Below are 18,704 nucleotides of genomic sequence, written 5' to 3'. Positions count from 1 at the left end.
CGGGTTGGGAACGGGGAGCAGGAGCCAGGGGCTGGATGGGGCCAGGCTCGGGGTGTAATCTGCAAAGGACGGCAAGGCTTTTGATTTCTAACAAAAGTCCATGTGCTCCCAGCTGGGCCGATTCCTTTCCCCCCCTCTTATTGCTCAAAACAAGGATTTAAGTGAGGGAACAGCCTAACAAAGCTTTGGAGATGGAGCCGCTGGCACGGGGACGGGGCAGGAGGCTCCCCAGCGCCCCGCGGCCGCCGCCAGCTCTGTCCCAGGGGTGTCCGCAGGGCTGTCCATCCATCCAGATGTGTGGGGAAGGGGAAGGAGACTGCCTCCAGCTGCTGCAGGCAGAGAACGGCTGCACCCCGGGGGTCCCCAACACTCGTGGAGGGCACAGGAGCATTCGGGAAGGGGCAAAGCCGCAGGGCACGGATAAGCCCCAAAGGAGAGCCGTGGCCGCAGCCGTGCCGGCGCTGGGCTGGGGCGCTGGGCCGAGCTCCAGGAGCGCTGGCGTCCTCCCTGGTCCGGCTGCCGATCTGCTGCGCCAGCAAATTGCAGCTCTCGCTCGTCCGCCTTGGCTACAGACAGCCCCAGGGCTCCGGTGTTTGCACAACCCGAGCACCGCGGCCACGCAGCCCCGGCAGGCAGCAGCAGCTCCGGCTTGGCACCGGCCCCGCTCCACACCTCCAAGCCCCCCAGGGGAGCGGTGATGCCGGGTTCGCAGCCGTCCCCACGCGACGTGACCGCCGGCATCGCCGCCCGTTTGCTGCAGACACCGTCAGGAAGCTGGAGGTGCTGAGCAGCCGGGCAGCGTGCGGCCACCAGCGTCCTGCACCCAACCTCTGGGTACCCCAAAACCCTCCCCAGCCACCGTCTGGCTGCGCAGAGCCGGCGATGCTCGGTGCGCCCTCGCTGTGGCTCAGCGTGCTGCCTGGCCCCGAGCACGTCGCCCGCTGTCCCTGTCCTCCCCTGAACCTCGGAGGCCGCCCAGTGCCCGGTCCCAGCCTGGCACCGTCTCAAGGCACGGCCGCTGCTCCGTGGGGTGACGCTCGTCACGTCGCGCGTGGTGCCACCGAGTGCTTTGTGCGGAGCTGTTTCCCTCCCACCCTGTCCCTGCTCAACAGTGCCGGGGCTTTGTGGGGTGCTGGGTTTTGGGGGGTGCTGACCACGCAGGACCCTGCATGGTCCCGTGTCCCCCTGGCTGAGCAAAGCCAGCGCTGGGGCTGGTGGCTGCGGCCACCACAAGCGTCCCCTGGGTGCCAGCTCTGCTCCCGCAGCCCCATCCCAGCAAGGACAAAGCCAGAGCTCCCTGCTCAGATTTTTCCGTTCCCAAGACACTGGGAGAAAGATCCCAGCCCCTAAAAGAGGGCACAAATGGGACCTCCAACGCCCCCATGCCAGTCTGAGTATTCAGCAAAACCCCGACGCACTTGGTAGAAGCACATTAAATAACAGGGAAAATCAAATACAGCAATTACCTTTCCTTTTTTTTTTTTGTTCTCTTTAACAATACAAAGCTTCAAGTTTACTGTAACAGAGGGACGGTGCTACACACAGGAGTCTGAAGGGATGGGCTCGTCCGAAGAGGAAATGACAAAAAAATAAAATAAAATAAATCACATCGGCGTGGAAAAAAGACGACACGGTTAGGTAGCCTTACGCTGGTATATGATCATGTGTAAATACAGCTTTAAACTACAGGAGAGACGATATAAAATGCTGGAGCCCTGTGCCAAAGACAAATCCCGACGCTCTCACGAGCACCAAAAAACATCTCGCTCCGATTTGGGCAGCGCCTCGGAGCGGGGAGCTGCAGAAGCCCCCCCGCCTTCGGCGAGCTTTCCATTGCAGCCCACACGGCAGTTTCTTACCTAAAAGGACATTTAGAGGAAAAGTTTCCAACCCAACCGGCTCCTGCAGAAGAGCTTCAAAATAATAATAATTAAAAAAAAAAAAAAAACATGCTACAAAAATAGTGAAAATTTTTTCAGCTGAAAAGTTCTGTGCTGGCAAAAGCCGCGGGTCTCGTGGCTCCGAAAGGTTTCAGAAACTTCATCCGGGTTTTGTCGCGTTGGCCAAGCTGGAAGGCGAGGAGACAAAACCCCCTTCCTGGAGGGGTCCCGTTTGGAGAGATGAAGGATTTCAGCCCAAGGGGGTTTGACAAATCCCACCAACGCTGGCCCTTAAATATTAAAACTCTTTGGGGGAGAACAAAGACCCCAAAGGAGCCCTTCCTGGAGAGGAGGCGTTTCCTGGCCGTCCCTCATCTCCCCCCTCCCCCTGGACCCCAGTGCCACCAGGGGACGCGTTGCACACCCGGGGATGCCCGACCCCTTCACCCTCCGACCCTGGGGACAGGGCAGGAGGGAAGGGGAGGACGAGAGGAAAAAACGCCGCGGCCACCAGTGCTGTGCCTGCGCAGAGCAGTGGGACAGGGACGGGCTATGGGGTCGGTGGCACCCAGACTATGGGGTCAGAGGGACCCACAGGCTTTAGGGCTGCATCAGGAAGAGCTGACATCGCTGGTGCCCCATCCCGGGGTGAAGGCCCCTTATTGCTCCCTGTGGCTGCGATCCCCATCCCCACGCACACACGTTGGGTGCACTGGAGCCAGGGCAGGGCGATAGCGGGGCGCTCCTTTGGGCCCCCCCCAGCGGCACAAGCTCCCTCCTGTCCCTGCCCACACGGCTTGGGGGGTGCTGAGGCACTTCTCGTCCTGCCACACTCGGGTTTGGTGTGGAGGGAAGGCACTGTGGCGGGGGGGCTGCCATATACCCCACAAGGTGCTCGCATGGTCACAGCCACAGGACCCCAAATGCACCGAGCGCAGGAGGGCGGCAGCGAGGGGTGCAGCAGCGCGTTTTGGGTGCTCTCTTTCACACACCTCCACCAAAGCAGCCTGGAACCAGCCCACGCCAAGTGTCCGTGCAGGACGTGGGTGCCACCAGCATGTGCCGGGGACCCCCTCCCTCGTAGGGTGGGCAGACAGTGGCCACGGCGCCGTGCCCCGTGCCATGGGCAGCTCGTGGCGCAGAGCACAGCGGGGATGGAGGGGGCGCGTGTGGGGGTCCCCCAGCCCCAGGAGCTGCTCCACGGCCGTGTCCTTTCTCCTCCAGTCCTACGCAGCCCCGGTGGGCGTCCCAGCCACGGCACAAAGCGGGGCAGCCGCGGTGAGGCTCACATGCTGTCCGCCAGCTGGTGACAGTCCAAGTCCCCCTTCAGCTCCAGGAAGCCCGGCAGCTTCACCCCCGTCTTGCGGTCCACGCACCAGCACTTGCCCCGCTGCCCGTCCAGCGCCGGGTGACACTAGAGGGGACACTTTCGGTGAGGGGCGCCCAGCCTGGCCCCCTGTGTCCCCATCCCCATGGGCTGCCTGCTCAGGGCTGGATGTGGCAAACCAGGAGCCCTCGTGGTGGCTTTGGCACCCGTGTCCCACCCTGGGGAGCTTTTGCAAAGAGCCCTGCAGCACCCCAAGGGGAGCTCCCCGTGAAGCCCCAGCACCCAGCCACCTCTCCCGGCTCTGCAGAACCCCCCCAGAGGAGCACCCCCCGGCCCTGCCTACCTGCTTGGGGTGGAAGTTGCCGTTGCGGTCGCAGTTGGGGATGGGGATGACGTACAGGTCCTCGTGCGTCCGCGTCTGCGAGGCCGCCAGCCTCTCCAGCGCCCGGTGCAGCTCGCTCTGGCACGAGCCCTGCGCCTGTAGGAAACCAGGGCTGAGCTGAGCCACCCCACAGCCCTGGGGCCACCCCATAAAAACCAACTTCAAGCCTCCCTCATGCCTTGGACACCAACACGTGGCTCAGAGTGCCCGGTGCCCACCCTGCGCCCCCCACCCCAGCTCCCCGCCGCGCTCACTATGGGCCTGGTCTCCTCGCGGTGGTAGGGGCTCCCGCTGTTGCGCATCTTGTTGCCGTTGTTGACCCGCTTCGCCTGCTGCTTCTGCAGGCATTTGCGGTCGTGGATGCTGCAGGGGCTGAAGCTGTTGTTGGGGTGGTCGATCTCCTCCTTCTCTGCAAGGACACAGACCGCACGGGGCTCAGCACCACAAGGCAGGTTTGGGCACAGCACGTGGATGGTGCACATCACCCCCAGCCCTGGGTCCCAACCCACAGAGTGCAAGGAAAGGCTCTTGGGAACATTTATGCCCCGTTCACAGGTTTGTTTCCACATTTCTGTTATTGTAGGGTTGCAAATCCACACCGCGGCGGTGCCAGGCTGAGCTGCATGGCACAAGGGCGCAGCATGGCACAAGGGTGCAGAGCCACCAGCCCCACGCCACCCGCTGCTGGGGACAGGAAGGTGACCCCAGGATGCACGAGAGCACCAGCAAGACCCCGTGCCTCCCGAAAGCTACCTCTGAAAAGTGGTAGCAGAAATAGGACCGCAGCCCGGCCGGCGCTGAGCACCCGCCAAGCTGGAGGCGGCACCCGGCCACGCTCTGCCCGGGGCGCACGGCCCCGGCTCCCCCCTTTGCTGGGACATGAAAGCAAAAATTCCAGGAATAAGACAGTTCACCTCCCGCTGGCCAGCACGGAAAGGCGGCGCTTGGCATCCTCGCCTGCACCACGAGCCGGAGCCAAACGACAATCCCAGATGTTGGCAGCTGGGAGGGGAGCGTCATGAGACCCGCGCTGCTCGGCGCGGCTGCTCTTTAAAAAGCTGCAGGTTCCCCCGCTCCCAGGCCCGGTAACGCTGTGTGTTTGCACCGAGCACCACTTTTCCTGTTGCATGGGGGGTCCCACATCACATTCTTGGTGCCTGCTGGAAAAGGACGGCGCAGCGGGGGCGCACGGAGCTCGGTGGGGAGCACTGCACGGGGCACAGCCCGAGGAGCTCTCGGTCCCAACCAGCTCAGGCTGCAGGAGGAGCGAGGAGAGAACACCCTGCCCGGTTTTATCCCAGCTGATCAATACCTTGACCCTGCTGATTGATAACAGCAGCTTCCCAAAAAAGGCTGGGTCACGGCACAACGTGGGCGAACCCATCCAGGGGCTGCAAACCTGCGAAGGTTCGTGGCTCCCGCTGGCCTGGTTAAAGTTCACAGCCAAGCGAAGCCCGGATGACAAACCCTTCTCCGCTGTTCGTGTTATTTGCTTTTTGTCTAATCTGTCGTTTTTTTCCAGGAAGTGGCTCATGCCCTTGACATTTGAAACACAAACCCAGCACCCCGCTGCGGCGCGGCTCCAGGACCCCCGCACGGAGCGGTGCCAGCGCGGTGCCAGCCCCGGTGGCTCCGTGTCGCAATGCTGCAGGCTCGGGGGGCTCGGTGGGGGATGCTCCTTCCCAACTGCCCCCTCCCGCAGCATTTCGGGGATGTCTGGCCCCACCGAGGCCACCACACTGAAACCCCAGAGCTGCTCCTGTATCACGGAGCTGGCAGGGAAGGGCATGGCACCGGGAGGCACCACCGGGCTTGGATGCTTCCTGCTCCGCACCGGGATCTGGCTGAGTGCTGGGAACCCCTCACCCAGCCCAGCCCAGCTCCCCTCCTCCCCGCCAGCCGCCGTCAGTGTCAAATCTCTCGGCTTAAATAAAACCAGATGCCAATAACGTTTTCATAAGGTCCCGTGGAACGCGCGGTGCCTCCGGGCAGCGAGGCGGCTCTCAGCCGGCACCCGGCGCGGGGATGGGCTCGGAGCTTGGTCCCCACCCGCGGCCCCCAACCCGGGACCCCTCCCTGCCGCAGGGACGGCCGCGGTTCGGGGGGGAGCTTCCCACCCGGCGTGCAGCAGCCCAAGGAGCCTCTCGCTTTCCTGGCGCTTGGCAGTGCTCCTGCACCGAGCTGGATGGGAAAACTCCTTCCAGTCGAGCACAAAGCCGTGGAAAAAGCTCCTCCTTGGAGCCTGCCCCCCTAATCCCCCAGCAGCCTGGGCTGTGGCTGCAGGGCAGCCCACGCACTGGCCACCAGCACCCTTGGGTGCTGCTGGGCACGGTGTCAGAGCCACGGAGGGGGCAGGAGAGAGGGGTGAGCGCTTGGCCAGGGCCTCAGCTGGGTTTGGGAAGGACTCGAGGGCTGAGCGCTGCCCTCACCCCATCTCTCGAGGACATTTTCCTCTTGGCCCCAGGACAGGAGGAGACACAAGCGAGTCACTGAGCGTCGCCTTCAATTAACGGGAGCTGCTAACGAGGTCGGGCACGTGCTGAGCTCGTGACTCACGGCACTGAGCCCCTGAGCGAGCGGTGACGGGCGCCGGGCTCCACGTGGGAGGGGAGCTCAGAGGTGGCGAGCGAAGCTGCAGAGCCGGTGTCTGGGGGACAGGGACAAGATTTGGGGACCCCCAGCATGTGTCCAGGCGGTCCCAGCGCCGGCTCTCTTGGCTGCTGGGACTTTGCAGACACCAGCACAGCTTGCTGTCCCCCCGTGCACCCCTCTTGCTGCTGTGCCCCGTGCAAGCCCCTAAATGCCCGGCTCCACACGGAGCCTGGGGAGATCTTGGAGACCCCGTCCAGCCTCTGCCGGCCCCGTGGCACAGCTGGGACAGGGCAATAGCCCTGCTCGACCTCCTCACTGGGAGAAAAGGGATGGGGATGAGGCATGTGGGGTGCAGAGCTGGGTGCTGCAGCCCGGGCTGCTGAGGTGCTCCTCCCTGCATGGGGAAGGGAGCAGGATCCGTCCCACCCACTGCTGCAGCAAGCACCGGGATGCTCGCAGCTTCCCAGACGCTTTTCCTAGGTCACTTTTTCCCCAGACAGAATTATTTACCCAGCATTAAATCACTCCTAATGCGTGTTGGGGAGAATGTCCTCACCTCTTCCCGGATGCCACCCACAGGTCCAGCCACCCGCACCTCCCCGAAGCAGTGGCACCGACAGCCCCAGAGGGGGACACGCAATGGGGCCGAGCCCGTGCCACGAGCCAGCCTGGTCCTAAAGGGGCTGGACAGGACAGGACAGGGAGATCCCCATGAGACCGGGACCTCGCTCTGCAGCAAAAAGCCGTGGCTGTCACCTCCAGGGACACGGCTCCCAGCGGGATGTCCTGTGGGCAAGCCCGGAGCTGGGGGATGGATGCAGGTACCAGGGTCCTGCACAGGTCCCCAAACCCACAGCCATGGGAGAGGGTTGTGGGACAGCAGAGTGGCCGCCTGCTCTCTCTTCCCCAAAAGTCTTCGGCCCTGCAGGTGCTGCTGGTCCCAGGAGAGGCGATGGAGCAAGGAGCTGACCCCATCCGAGTCCCCATGGGACCCAAAGCCTGGAATGCAGCACCCCCAGCCCAGCACCCCAAAAGCATTCACAGGAGCAGCCCCACGCCCCCAAATCATGGCCCACACCCCCTGCAGCCTCAGCATCCACGCAGGCACCAGGGAGCATTGCTCTTGGTGGCTCCTGCACCTAAAGAAGCATTTAATTCCTTCTGCTTAACCAGAGGGGACCCGCTGGATGCACCGGCTGTGCCATGGCGCACGGGCAGGGCTGTGCCCCGGGGAGAAATGGAGCTGCAGCCTCCAACCCTGCTGCTCCTGCTGGGACTGGGACTGGGAACCTGGGAACCTGCTGTCCCACCAGGACTTTCCCACCAGGATGCCCCGGGGAAAGGGGCTCGCTGCTGCCCCGTCCTGCTACCTGCAACGCCGCCGGCGAGGTGCCCGTGGGGAGAGCCCGGCTCCCACGGCCACCCACCCGTCCCCAGAGCGGCCAAAACAGCACAGGAAGAAAGGGAAAATACTGCAAGGCTGTTTCCTAAAGGCTCTGGGAAAAAAATGCTGCGTTACACGGGGCAAAGCCAAAACCAACAGGCCTTGGCAGCCCGACGCAGCCCCGGGCCAGGGAGCCCAGACAGCTCCTGCAGGATGTGGGATGAGGACAAGCAGGCAGGGCAGGGGGTCCCGCAGCAGACCCCGTGCTGAGCGCCCACAGCCAAATTCTGCCCCCGGAGAGGGGCAGCCGGGGGGGCCCTCTGCAAAGGGCCCTCGTCACTGGTATGGAGGAGAAAGGGGCTGGGATCCAGCCCTTGGGGAGCTGGAACAGCCACACCGGGGAGCCCCGGGTGACCTGCGTGGGGACACAGGGCCAGGGCACCTTGCGGGCTGTCCCCTGGTGGGTGCTGCCCCCTCCCCCAAGTCCTGGGGATGTGGTCGCAGTCACAGCCCATGGGATGGGGAAGGGGGCAGCGTGGGCATCCAGAGCCCCAAATGGGCCAGATCTCAGCCCCCAGGAGTGGGTCCGTTTGCTCTGCCAAACCCCACGAGCAGCTCCGGGGTGCTGCCCACGACCCCCAGACCCTGCCCAAGCACCACGGGGGTGGCAGGGGGTCACGATCGACCCTAATGACAGGGCAGCGGGGTGGACAAGCAGAGCCTGCAGGCAGTGGGGCTGCAGCCCATGGGGTCCCCCAACTTGGCACTGCCCTGCCCGGCTGTGGGGCTGGAGGAGGAAGGACACGGAGCCCCTGTGCGGGACACGACCTGTTTGCGAGGGAAGCAGGTGCCCCGCGGCCTCTTTCCTGTTTCCTCCCGGCCGTGCCGGCAGCATCCCGGGGAAGGGAGAGCTCAGGGGTCACCGCACAACGGGAGCTGCCCTGGCAGCAGGACCCCAAGCACGGTGCCCCACAGCACCGCGTGCAGCCGGTCCCTGCCCGACCCTGGGGCTGTGCGGTGCCACCAGCCACGACCACGGCACCGTGGGTGACAATGGCACGGATGTCACCCAGCCATGAGATCGGGACAAACCTCCTTGTGCTTCCCCATCCCCAAAATCCCCCCAACCCATCCCCTTTCAACCCACCAAGCGGTGCCACCAGAGACCCCTCTCCGCACCCCAATTTGCGCATCCCCCAGGGCCTTACCTGGCGGCTGGAGGCTCTCCTGGATGGCTTCGACGTCGGCCAGGTCTGTGCAGATGCCCTGGCCGTGCATGAGGGTGTGCAGGGGCCGGGGCACACCTCGGGGGGGGTAACAGCGCAGCCCTGCCCCGCAGCGCGCCGTGTACACCCCGCACGCCGTGCCGCGCCCGAGCGCGCAGGTGGCGCAGCACCCGCAGCCCGGCTCCCGCACCAGCTCGGCGCAGCCCTGCGGAGCTTTGCAACGAGCCAAGCGCTCCTCCGAGCACGGCGGGCACTGGATCGCTTCCTCCCCTCCTTGCCCTTGTCCCGGAGCAGCTCCCGGAGCCGCCGCCAGCACCGGGACCAGTACCGGGACCAGCACCACCGCCAACACCGGCGGCAGCAACCGCGCCGCGCCCCCGCGCATGGCGGCCCCGCGCTGCAGCGCTCGGGCTGGCGGCGGGCGCGGGGGGCAGGCGGCGGGGGCTTTATGCCGCCCCGTGGCCACACCTCCCGCCGGCACCGGGGCCACCGGCGGGGCCGCCCCCGCCAGCCCCGTCGCCCCCCTCCCCGCCTCGCCCCGGGCAGAGCCGCTGCGCGCAGCCGGTGCCGCCTTGGGTACCCGCTGGGTTCGGCGCTGCGGTTGCCGGAGGGGGCAGCGCCGGTACCGGGAGGGGACGGGAGGGTCGTCTCCCCCCCCCCTCCCGGGTCGGTGCTGGTCCCCAAGGGTCCCCGCTGGTAGCCCCCGTTCTGATCTGCCCGGGGGTCTTCGTTAGGGTTGACCCCGGGGGTGTGCGCTGGGGGGTGCGGGGGGAATGGGATGGGGTGGGGTGGGATGGGGCGGGATAGACTGGGATGGGATGGGGATAGGGATAAGGGATGGGATAGGGATAAGGGATGGGATAGCGGTGAGATGGGCATAGGGATGGGAATAGGGACAGGAACAGGATGGGACGGGATAGGGGTGGGGATGGGATGGGATGGGATGGGATGGGATGGGATGGGATGGGATGGGATGGGATGGGATGGGATGGGATGGGATGGGATGGGATGGGATGGGATGGGATGGGATGGGGGCACCATGCAGGGCAGCAGCAGCACCACGGGGAGCTGCATCTGGAACCAAGGTCCCAGTGTGGGGCGAGCCCTGCCCCACACCACACCCCACAACCCCCGGCCTGGGACCATCCCAGCCCCAAGCGCAGAGACCCCAGGGCGGCCGGCAGAGCCCCGGGATGCTCGGAGGCTGCCCCGGCTCCCCAGATCCCCACATCCCCCCCTGCACCCCCACCCCCCTGTACCCCCCCGGGCCCGATCCCCGCGCAGGCACCGCGCCGGGGCCGATAAGTTGCAAGGTGCCGGCACCTAGCGGAGAAAAGCGGCAGGAAAACGGGCGGGGAGCCCCGAGGATGGGGATTGTGCCCGGAGGGAAGGGGCCGAGCCCCCGGGGGCTGCTCTGCCCCTGCCCCGGCCCCCCCAGCGCCCTCCCTGCAGCCCCGGAGCCCTGCGGTGGGCTGCACGGCGGAGCGGGGGCACCTCGTACCATGGGCAGCAGCAGCCTGGGATGGGGGCTTGGAGATCCACGGGATGTCCCGAGTGGGAAGGGACCCTCAGGGGGTCACTGGGTCCAGCTCCTGGCCCTACACAGGGCCACCCCCAAATCAGACCCCATGTCCGAAAGCATTGTCCGAGTGCTTCTTGAACCCTGCAGGCTCGGGGTCCCTGGGGTGCCCGTCCCCGTGCCCGGCCACCCCTGGGTGCAGAACCTTTCCCTGAGCAGGGCGAGCAAGCGGGTTTGGGACTGCTCCACGCCACCTTTGAGGCAATTAACGGTAATTAAGCACTTGGACATCAGCTGAGGCTTCACCTCAGGGCTGAGCCGGGGAGGAAGGTGGGGAGCAGCAAGGGGACAAAAGCCACCCCTGCACCATGCCCACAGCCTGGGCACGCTCGGGAAGGGCAGAGCCCATCGCAGCCCCCACGAGGGGAGCAGAGCCAGCCCGTAACGCTGAGAACCCCACGCTCATCTCACGGCTGAGCACACCCGAATTTTGGGGGTTTGGTGCCAGCTGGCCGTGAGCAGGAGCACTCTGCCCCGTGCAGAAACTCTGAGCCCGGGGTCCCCCACATGTCCCCCACACTCCCCCCCTGGCCCCCTTCTCCCCTCCCAGCCAAAGCGGGGACCCTGCAGAACATCGGCACCCAGCACTGCCCCCGAGCCCCCCTGCCCTGCCTGGCACAGCCACGTGTGGCCGTGACACGGGGCAGAGGCGCCAGCCTTGACACGGTGTCCGAGCCAGGGCCAAACCCAAACAGGTGCCCGGCCCCACTGGGAACGCGGCACCTTATCAGGCCTTGGCAGTGCCGAGCGCCTGCCGGGGAGGCTGTTGTGTCTGCGGGGCCGGAGGGAGCAGGCAGAGCGCCGGCGGGGAATGGGGACATGCTCTGGCCGGGCATGGGTCCCCCACGTCCCCCAGCCCAGCACCATCCTGCGAGATGGAGAAGGGGTGCTGGTGCACCCCACTGCCACGCTGCCCCCACCCCGAGGTGCTCAGCGCAGCCCCGCTCGCCTGTGGGTGATGGGGAGCCCCCGTGCTGCCAGGTCTGGGGCTCTTTGGGTTCCCAAATTCTGCTTTTTTGGGGTTCCTGGGGCTGCGACACCCCAACAGCTCCAGAGCCACCCCAGCCCTGCAGAGGGGCTGCAGGTCCCAGCAGTGCCGGGGCAGATGGGGGTCTGGGAGCTCGGGGGCTGCAGCCCCCAGCCCAGGGTGGAGCAGGGGGGCTGGGGACCACACGTACCCACATTGGGGTGCTGCAGCCACCCACGCTGCCAGCCCCCAGTGCTTTCCTCGTGCTTTTGCAGCCCCCTCCCCACGGCTCAGCACATCTCAGAGCCAGGCACCCATGGCCAGGCAGACCCCATGGAGCACCCAGACCCCGTGGAGCACCCAGACCCCATGGAGCACCCAGACCCCATAGAGCACCCATCTGCTCCTTGCCACTTTCGGTGCCCCCTGCTCCCAGCCAGCCCTTTCCCGCACTCGTAGTCCTTTTTACTCCCCATTTCCAGGCAGCATCTCCTCCCCCAGCTCCCTCTTCAGCAGCTCCCTCCACCAGCCCAGCCCTGACTCCCCCTTCCTTAGGGTTCCTCCGCCTGCCCCCCCACCCTGTCCCTGGCCGGGGCACGCGATGGCTCAGCTCTGAGCGCTCAGCCCCATGCCGAATGCGACCCGTGGGGTGCGGGTGCCGGGGCGGGCAAGGGGGCGTGTCGGGGGCCGCCGTGATAACAGCGGGGGCCACGTCGGGGCCACGGGAGCAGACGGCGTGGGCGAACGGCATGAGCCAGGCCCCCCCATCCTTGGCACCCTGAGGCAGCAGCATGGGGTCCAGGGACCCCCGGAGTCTCCTCCGCACCTTCTGTATCCTTTGGGTGCTGGCCGGGCACCTGCCCCCCAGTACAGCCCAGTGGTTTTACCCCCTGGGCTCTGAGGACACCACCCCGGAGCCAGGCAGCAGCCCCGCGACCCCCACGCTGCCCACCCTGGATGGGGAGGAAGGTAGGTATGGCTGGGTGGGGGCACGGCACCCCCGAGCTCCGGCACCTTGGCGAGGTTGGGACAGCTCGGGGGGGGGGGGGGGCACAGCGGTGGCCACCCTTGGTCCCCGTCCAGCCCAGCACCCTCACGTTTTGGTCCCGCAGATGGAGAGGTTGGCGAGGTGGAGCCCACCAGGAAGGTGCTGCTGAGCAAACCCCCGCTGCCCGCGGGCTCCAGGAGACGGGACCCCCCCTCCAGGGGTGCAGCCAAGGGTCCGGGCCATGCCCCATCGCGTGCACGAACCCAGGTGCCTGTCCCCGGGGGGGAACCCCGAGCAGCACCCCGACCCCCCCAGGGTCTCCAGACCTCCCCAGCTCCTCTCCATGTCCTTCCCCTTATCTGCACCTGGCCAGGCTCAGCCACAACAGCCCGGGCAGGGCAGTGCCTCCTGCTCAGCCTCCTCGGAGAGCAGCTGCAGCAGCTCCCGGTGCCCCCCAGCACGGCTCGTAGGGGCCGGGACCCCCGGTGTCCCCCCCCCTAAGACCCCTGTGCTGAGCTCTCTCCGTCTGCCCTAGCACAACCGCCCCACGGCCGCCCCGCGGATCTTCGAGGGGAGCGCCGAGGAAGAGGAGTTCCTGCAGATCAAGGTTGCGGGGGGGGGTCCTGAATTTGGGGAGGGGGGCTGCGAGGAGATGCTGGGGACGGGGGTCTCACGCTCAGTCCCCCCTCTCCACGCAGAGCACAGCGAAGGGGCTGCCCCCGCAGGTGCCCCCGGCCGCCAAAATGGACACAGGTCTCCAGGTGAGGGGGGGGCGCAGGGTGCCCGTGCCCCTTCCCCGGCCCCCCCAGCCCCCCCAGCTCACGGCTCGCCCCCTCTCCAGATTCACAACAGCTCCAGCTGCGTCTGCCCCGTGCGCCCTGGCCCCCCCGGCCCCCCCGGCCCTCCTGGCCTGAAGGTACCCAGCGTGGGGGGGCTCCTGGGGGGATACAGGGGGGGCTCAGGGACCCGCTGGGAGAGACCCTGCGGCCCCTCTGGCTGTGCAGACCCTTTTCTGCTCCGGGTTTGCATTCTCGCTGTGGGGTCTGCGTTATGGGATGGTTCAGCTGCCCCCTGGCAAAGGGGGGGGGGGGGGGGCACGGGACCCAGGCTCTAATTTCTTTCCGGACAGGGAGAAAAAGGAGACCGGGGGTCCCCAGGAGACAGAGGCCAGCCGGGGCTTTCTGGGGAGAGAGGGAAGACGGGCAACCCCGGGCAGCCGGGTCACCAGGGACCCCGGGGCCCCCCTGGTCCTCCAGGACCACCGGGGCCACCGGGACCACCAGGTGCTTGGGGAGCCAGGAGCCCCCCTGCCTCCGCTGCCCTCCCCAAGGGACCAGAGAACGAGGTGAGGGCTGGGGCTGGGGGTGCTGGGGTGGGGGACACGGGGGGTGATGCTGGCGCTGGCCGTGGGGTCTGTCCCCAGTTGGACCCGCAGGAACGGGACACTGGGGGGGGGACCAGGGGACGTGACACTTTCACCACCCCCTGCTCTCTCCTCTCTCCCCCCAAACCATCAAGCAGCTGGGAGCATCCAGCCCTGCAGAGAACCCAGGACCCCCAGGCCCCCCAGGGCCGCCCGGCCCCCCCGGCCCCCCCGGCTACCCAGGCCATGAAGGCTCCCAAGGGCTCCCCGGGCGGGAGGGGCAGCCGGGCCCCCCCGGCCCTCCGGGGGCTGTGGGACCACCGGGATTTCCAGGGACCGAAGGAGCTCCAGGGTCCCCAGGCTCAGCTGGACCCGATGGACCCCCGGGGGCACCGGGACTCCCAGGCCCACAAGGCCCCCCCGGGGTCCCCGGGCACGAGGGACCCCCCGGCTCCCCAGGACCCGCAGCGCTCCCTGGCAAACCAGGGCTCCGAGGGGAGCCAGGATTCCCCGGATTAAAGGTAAGGGGGTCCCACTTCTTCCACCCACGGACCCCAGGGATTCAGCCAGGGGCTGCTCCAAGCCCCACACCCTGCCCCTGTGGGATTTGGGGTGCCGTGAGCCCCTCCATCACCTCCCCACGTGCAGGGCGAGAAGGGCGAGCACGGGTTGCCGGGCATGCCGGGGAGCCCCGGCCGGCCTGGAGACATGGGCTCCCCGGGAATGCCCGGTCCCATGGGGCCACCGGGACCACCGGGGGACTACAGGGTGAGTAGGACCCGAGGGCTGGGGGTGCTCGGGGTGGTGCTGAGCCCGGTATTCACCCCGGGATATCCCCTCCTGCCAGTGTGAGTCACGGCACGCAGGGCACCACGGAGCCGCCGGGCCGCCGGGCCCCAAGGTGAGGTGGGGGCAGTGTGGGTTTGGGGGGGTTTCAGGGGCTGGGATTGTCCCAGGAGCTCACGGGACCTCTCTGCTTTCTTCCAGGGTGAAAAGGGCGACCCAGGAGAGCGGGTTTGTACCGGGGGGGCTGCAAAGGGGGAGCTGGGGGAGGGGGTTTCCTTCATACCCCAAGAGCGCAACCCATGCACTGCCCCACATGTGGCCAGAGGGACCGGTCAGAGCCCCCAAAACGGGCTGGGACATGGGGGGGGGCAGCGAATCACACAGCCTGTGTCACATCCAGATGCACAGCACACACCAGTGCACACCAGCACACACCAGTGCACGCCCCCTGCCCCTGCCCCCCCCTTGTAGGCTCTAACCCTGCCCCTCTCTCTGCCCACCCAGGGGTGCTGCTACGGGGAACACGGGTGCAAACCGGGCCACCTCCCCTTCCCCGGCACCGGCAGCCAGTCCAGCTCCTGGGTGCCCATCAGCGGGTACCAAACGGTGAGTCCTGGGGGGGCTCACGGCTGGGACGGAGAGGGGGCAGGTGGAGACCGGCCTCGATCTTCTCTCTCTTTTTTTTACAGCCCAGCAAAGAGGAGACGGAGGTTTACGGAGCGATCATCCCCCACGTGAGAGCCCGCGCCTGCGCGACGGGGGTGTCTTGCAGCTGCCCCCCAAAAGGCAGCCCCGAAACACCCCAGCCCCATCTGCTCATCACCACAGGGTCCTCGAGGTCCCCCTGGGAACCCCGGTCCCCCCGGCCCCCCCGGCCCCCCAGGAGCCCCAGGTCTCCTCTACCTCAACGTAAGGCGCAGCAGGGGCAGCGCACGTGGCCGTGGGGGTGCCCGGAGCCATGGACCCCCCTACACATCAGCCTTTTCTTTGCTTCCAGAGGGTGTACCCCATCCGCGCCCAGCCACCCTGCAAGGAGCCGGTAAGCGTGGCATCGCTGTCCCCGTCCCCTCCTGGAGCACTGTCACCGCCGTGCCGTGCCCCAGTGTCCCCAAGCAGCAGTAATGTCCCCGTTTGCACCCGCAGGCAGCGGCTGACGCAGCCTGGGCAGCAGGTAAGGGATTTTTTGAGTTGTTTCGGGTGGGCTCCAGCCCCTTTGGGAACACCTTTGGGAACACCTCGTGTCCCTGCCTGGATGCATTCCCCGCATGGCACACCCAGGGCTGTGGGGGTGTCCCGGCATCCCCAACCCCACCGACACCATGTCCCCGTGGTGCCGGGGTGCTTTGTGACCCCAAATCCTCCCCGGCTTCTCCAGATGCTGACGCCTCTCGGACGGAGCCACCGGAGCCCCGTGCTGACCTCCGGGTGCGTGCCGGGCTGTGCCCATGGGGTCGGGGTGGCCCCGGGGGTGGCAGCTTGGCCTCAAACCTCTCGGTCCCTTCGCAGCGCCAGACGTGGGTCTTCAGGTCCAAGGAGCTGATGCTGAAGTCGGGCAGCGCCGTCCCCGAGGGGAGCCTGGTCTACGTGCGAGAAGGGAGCAGCGCCTTCCTGCGCACCCCCAGGGGCTGGAGCAGGCTCCTGGTAGGGTGCAGACAAGGGGGTGGGCAGGGAGGGGGGGCAGGTTCCAGCCCTGGCAGGCAGCTCCGGGCTGGATTTGGCTCCTGGGGAAGGAGTGAGGTGGTTCCCCCATAATCTGTCCCTCTCGTGGAGCAGCTGGAGGACTCGGAGTCGCTCTTTGCCGGTGACGACCCCTCTGCCTCCACGCCGCGGTACCAGGTGAGGACCAGGGCTGGAGCCCTTCTTGGCATGCCATGGGGGGGGGGGACACAAACTCCCTGGGACTGTCCCCTCCTTCTTAATCCAGGAGGCGAAGCGGGTACAGACGCGGGGTCCCAACACGGAGCCCCCCGCGGGAGCCCAGACGGACTCGCTGGTAAGCGCTGCCGGTGACTGGGGGGACGGGGATAGCACAGGCAGCCCCCGGGGTGGGCACCGGGATGGATGGGGAGGGGGCTGCACCCCTGGCAGCGGGGTCGGTGCCCCCAAACTGCCCCGAGTCCTGTTATCACAGGTCCCGAAGGAGGAGGGAGCGGGGCCGCCCAGGATCCTGCCCACAACCGTCGCCCCCAGGATGCCTTCTGTAAGCACAGCCCCACGGGGGGGCTGCTCGGCCATGGGGAGGGGGGGTGACAGCGGTGCCTGAGGACCCCCCGTATCCATGGGTCTGCACCCTCCTGGGATGGGGACAGGAGACCTGGGGGCTGCGGTGCCATTACCCCTGGCTGCTTGGGGTAATGGGACCGTGGGCCGTGCCCCCCGGAGCCCCCATCCCCATTGTGTCCCCATCTCCCTGCCACCCCCCCCTTGTGTCCCCAGCTCCGCTTGGTGGCCCTAAACGTGCCCCTCTCCGGGGACATGAGCGGCATCCGCGGCGCCGACCTGCAGTGCTACCGGCAGTCGCAGGAGGCTGGGCTTTTTGGCACTTTTCGGGCTTTCCTCTCGGCCCCCACGCAGGACCTGGCCTCCATCGTCAAGAGGACGGACAGGGCCCTCCCCGTGGTCAACCTGAAGGCAGGTGTCCCCGTCCCCGTCATGGGGCGCTCCCCCCACCCCAAAACCCTGCGGCGGTGCAGGGGACATCGGTCGGGGCGTCCCCCTGGGTGGGGGGGGGGGGGGGGCATGGGTTCGTGGAGTTTTCACTCAAAAGGGGGAAAAATATGTTCAAAGAGGTGGGAGGCAGCAGGGGCGGCGGCAGGATTTTGGGGAGGGTCCCGGGGTGGGGGGGGTCTCAGGGACAGTCCCACTGCCACCACACGCGGGTTTTGGGGCAGCTGAGAGGAGCCACAAGCAATTTGTCACCAACATGAGGCAGGGACAGGGGGCTTCAGGCAGCCAAGAGGGTCCCCCCCCCCAGATCCTCGCGCCCCCCAGGCTGAGTGCCACCAACTGCGTCCTCAGGGCCAGCTGCTGGCCAGGTCCTGGAGCTCCCTTTTTGAGGGGACCCCACGGGGCCCCATCTACAGCTTCAACGGCCGCAACGTCCTGACCGATGCCCTCTGGTGAGTCCGGCGGCGGGGGTGGGCGCCACAAGGACACCCCCAACCCCACTCCCCTACACCACAAACCACGGATGGCTCCCATCCATGTCCCCCCAAATCCACAGGCCCCGAAAACTGGCATGGCACGGATCCACGGCCCGGGGGAGCCAAGCCCGCAGGCGGGACTGCCAAGGATGGAGAAGCTCCGGGCCCGGGGAGGGTTTGGCGGCCCCGCTGGGTGAGGGCAAGTTGGTGGCAGGGCAGAGGCACAACTGCTCCGAGGAGCTGGTGGTGCTGTGCGTGGAGGTGGCCTTCCCCTACCGCCACATGTGGTGACGGGCACGCCATGGGGACACTGCCCTGGGAGAGAACCGCAGTGTCGGGGCTGTGAGAGCACTGGGAAGATGGCGCCGTCCCCGTCCCAGGCACTGGGAGCACTGGGAGGACGTCGCCGTCCCCGTCCCGGGTTGGGCTTGGTCCCCAGGCTGTGCCCGGCCACCTCTGTTACCTCGAGCAATGCTAATGCTGCATCTTCCCCAGAAATAAAGATGTGGAAAAGTTGGTGTTTTGGACAACGCCCAGCTTCCCGTTACTGGGGGTGGGGGGTTGTTACTGGGACAGCGGTGAGGGGCTGGGGATGGGTGTGCTGAGCCTGCAGGGTGGGGACGGGGGGAGCAGTGTGGGGACATGGGGACACTGCAGGGACTGGGGGGCACAGTGTGGGGACTGGGGGGGCAGTGTGAGGACTGGGGGGGCAGTGTGGGGACATGGGGACACTGCAGGGACTGGGGGATGCAGTGTGGGGACTGGGGGGGGACAACACCACAAGGACCACAAAGTCACAGGCCATGGCTCTGCTTCCACAGCCACCAGCCTGCCATCAACTGTCACCACCAGGGCCACCTGGCAGGCTGTCCCGACAAAATGGGGGTTGGAAGGGGGGGCTTCAGCCCCAGCCTGGCCCCCTGCCCTGCTCACTGGGTCCCAGATCCTCCCCCAGGCCCTGCCCACTGGGTTCCACTGGGTCCCAGTTGCCCCCAGTTCCTGCCCAGTGGTTCCCAGTTCCCGCTCCCTGGCTCCCAGTTACCCCCCAGACCCTGCTCACTGGTTCCCAGTTAACCCCAGTCCCCGC

The 18,704-nt window shown here is 66.9% G+C and overlaps 2 protein-coding genes across 2 annotated transcripts; one reads left to right on the top strand and one right to left on the bottom strand.

Moving 5' to 3' along the window:
- Positions 1-1,454: 1,454 nt before the first annotated feature.
- IGFBP4 (insulin like growth factor binding protein 4) lies at positions 1,455-9,223 on the bottom strand. Its single transcript, XM_068660888.1, has 4 exons — positions 8,774-9,223; positions 3,844-3,998; positions 3,551-3,685; positions 1,455-3,294 (listed from the first exon to the last, which is right to left on the bottom strand). Exons 1-4 carry the CDS (start codon positions 9,174-9,176, stop codon positions 3,166-3,168), a joined length of 822 nt encoding a protein of 273 aa, XP_068516989.1. The 5' UTR covers positions 9,177-9,223; the 3' UTR covers positions 1,455-3,165.
- Positions 9,224-10,989: 1,766 nt separating this feature from the next.
- On the top strand, positions 10,990-18,147 carry LOC137844476 (collagen alpha-1(XVIII) chain-like). The gene is made up of 23 exons (XM_068660885.1): positions 10,990-12,306; positions 12,450-12,592; positions 12,861-12,932; positions 13,024-13,086; positions 13,167-13,241; positions 13,455-13,670; positions 13,847-14,209; positions 14,337-14,456; positions 14,536-14,589; positions 14,676-14,702; positions 14,979-15,080; positions 15,164-15,208; positions 15,303-15,383; positions 15,472-15,513; positions 15,618-15,645; positions 15,850-15,899; positions 15,981-16,115; positions 16,248-16,310; positions 16,399-16,467; positions 16,606-16,674; positions 16,911-17,105; positions 17,493-17,593; positions 17,698-18,147. The coding sequence occupies exons 1-23, from the start codon at positions 12,129-12,131 to the stop codon at positions 17,906-17,908; spliced, it is 2,502 nt and encodes an 833-aa protein (XP_068516986.1). The 5' UTR covers positions 10,990-12,128; the 3' UTR covers positions 17,909-18,147.
- Positions 18,148-18,704: the final 557 nt, after the last annotated feature.

This window comes from Anas acuta, chromosome 25 (assembly GCF_963932015.1).
Source record: "Anas acuta chromosome 25, bAnaAcu1.1, whole genome shotgun sequence".
NCBI lineage: Eukaryota > Metazoa > Chordata > Aves > Anseriformes > Anatidae > Anas > Anas acuta.
This window is presented reverse-complemented; position numbering and strand designations above follow the sequence as displayed.

What these genes read in the sequence shown, in the direction of transcription:
- IGFBP4 (XM_068660888.1), bottom strand. Translation starts at nt 9,176, where the DNA reads ATGCGCGGGGGCGCGGCGCGGTTGCTGCCGCCGGTGTTGGCGGTGGTG. An exon ending in GCGAGGAGACCAGGCCCATA is followed by an intron (nt 3,686 to 3,843) that starts GTGAGCGCGGCG and finishes GGTTTCCTACAG; the next exon opens with GCGCAGGGCTCGTGCCAGAG. An exon ending in GCAACTTCCACCCCAAGCAG is followed by an intron (nt 3,295 to 3,550) that starts GTAGGCAGGGCC and finishes TGTCCCCTCTAG; the next exon opens with TGTCACCCGGCGCTGGACGG.
- LOC137844476 (XM_068660885.1), top strand. Translation starts at nt 12,129, where the DNA reads ATGGGGTCCAGGGACCCCCGGAGTCTCCTCCGCACCTTCTGTATCCTT. An exon ending in CATCGCGTGCACGAACCCAG is followed by an intron (nt 12,593 to 12,860) that starts GTGCCTGTCCCC and finishes CGTCTGCCCTAG; the next exon opens with CACAACCGCCCCACGGCCGC. An exon ending in AGCCACCCTGCAAGGAGCCG is followed by an intron (nt 15,514 to 15,617) that starts GTAAGCGTGGCA and finishes TTGCACCCGCAG; the next exon opens with GCAGCGGCTGACGCAGCCTG.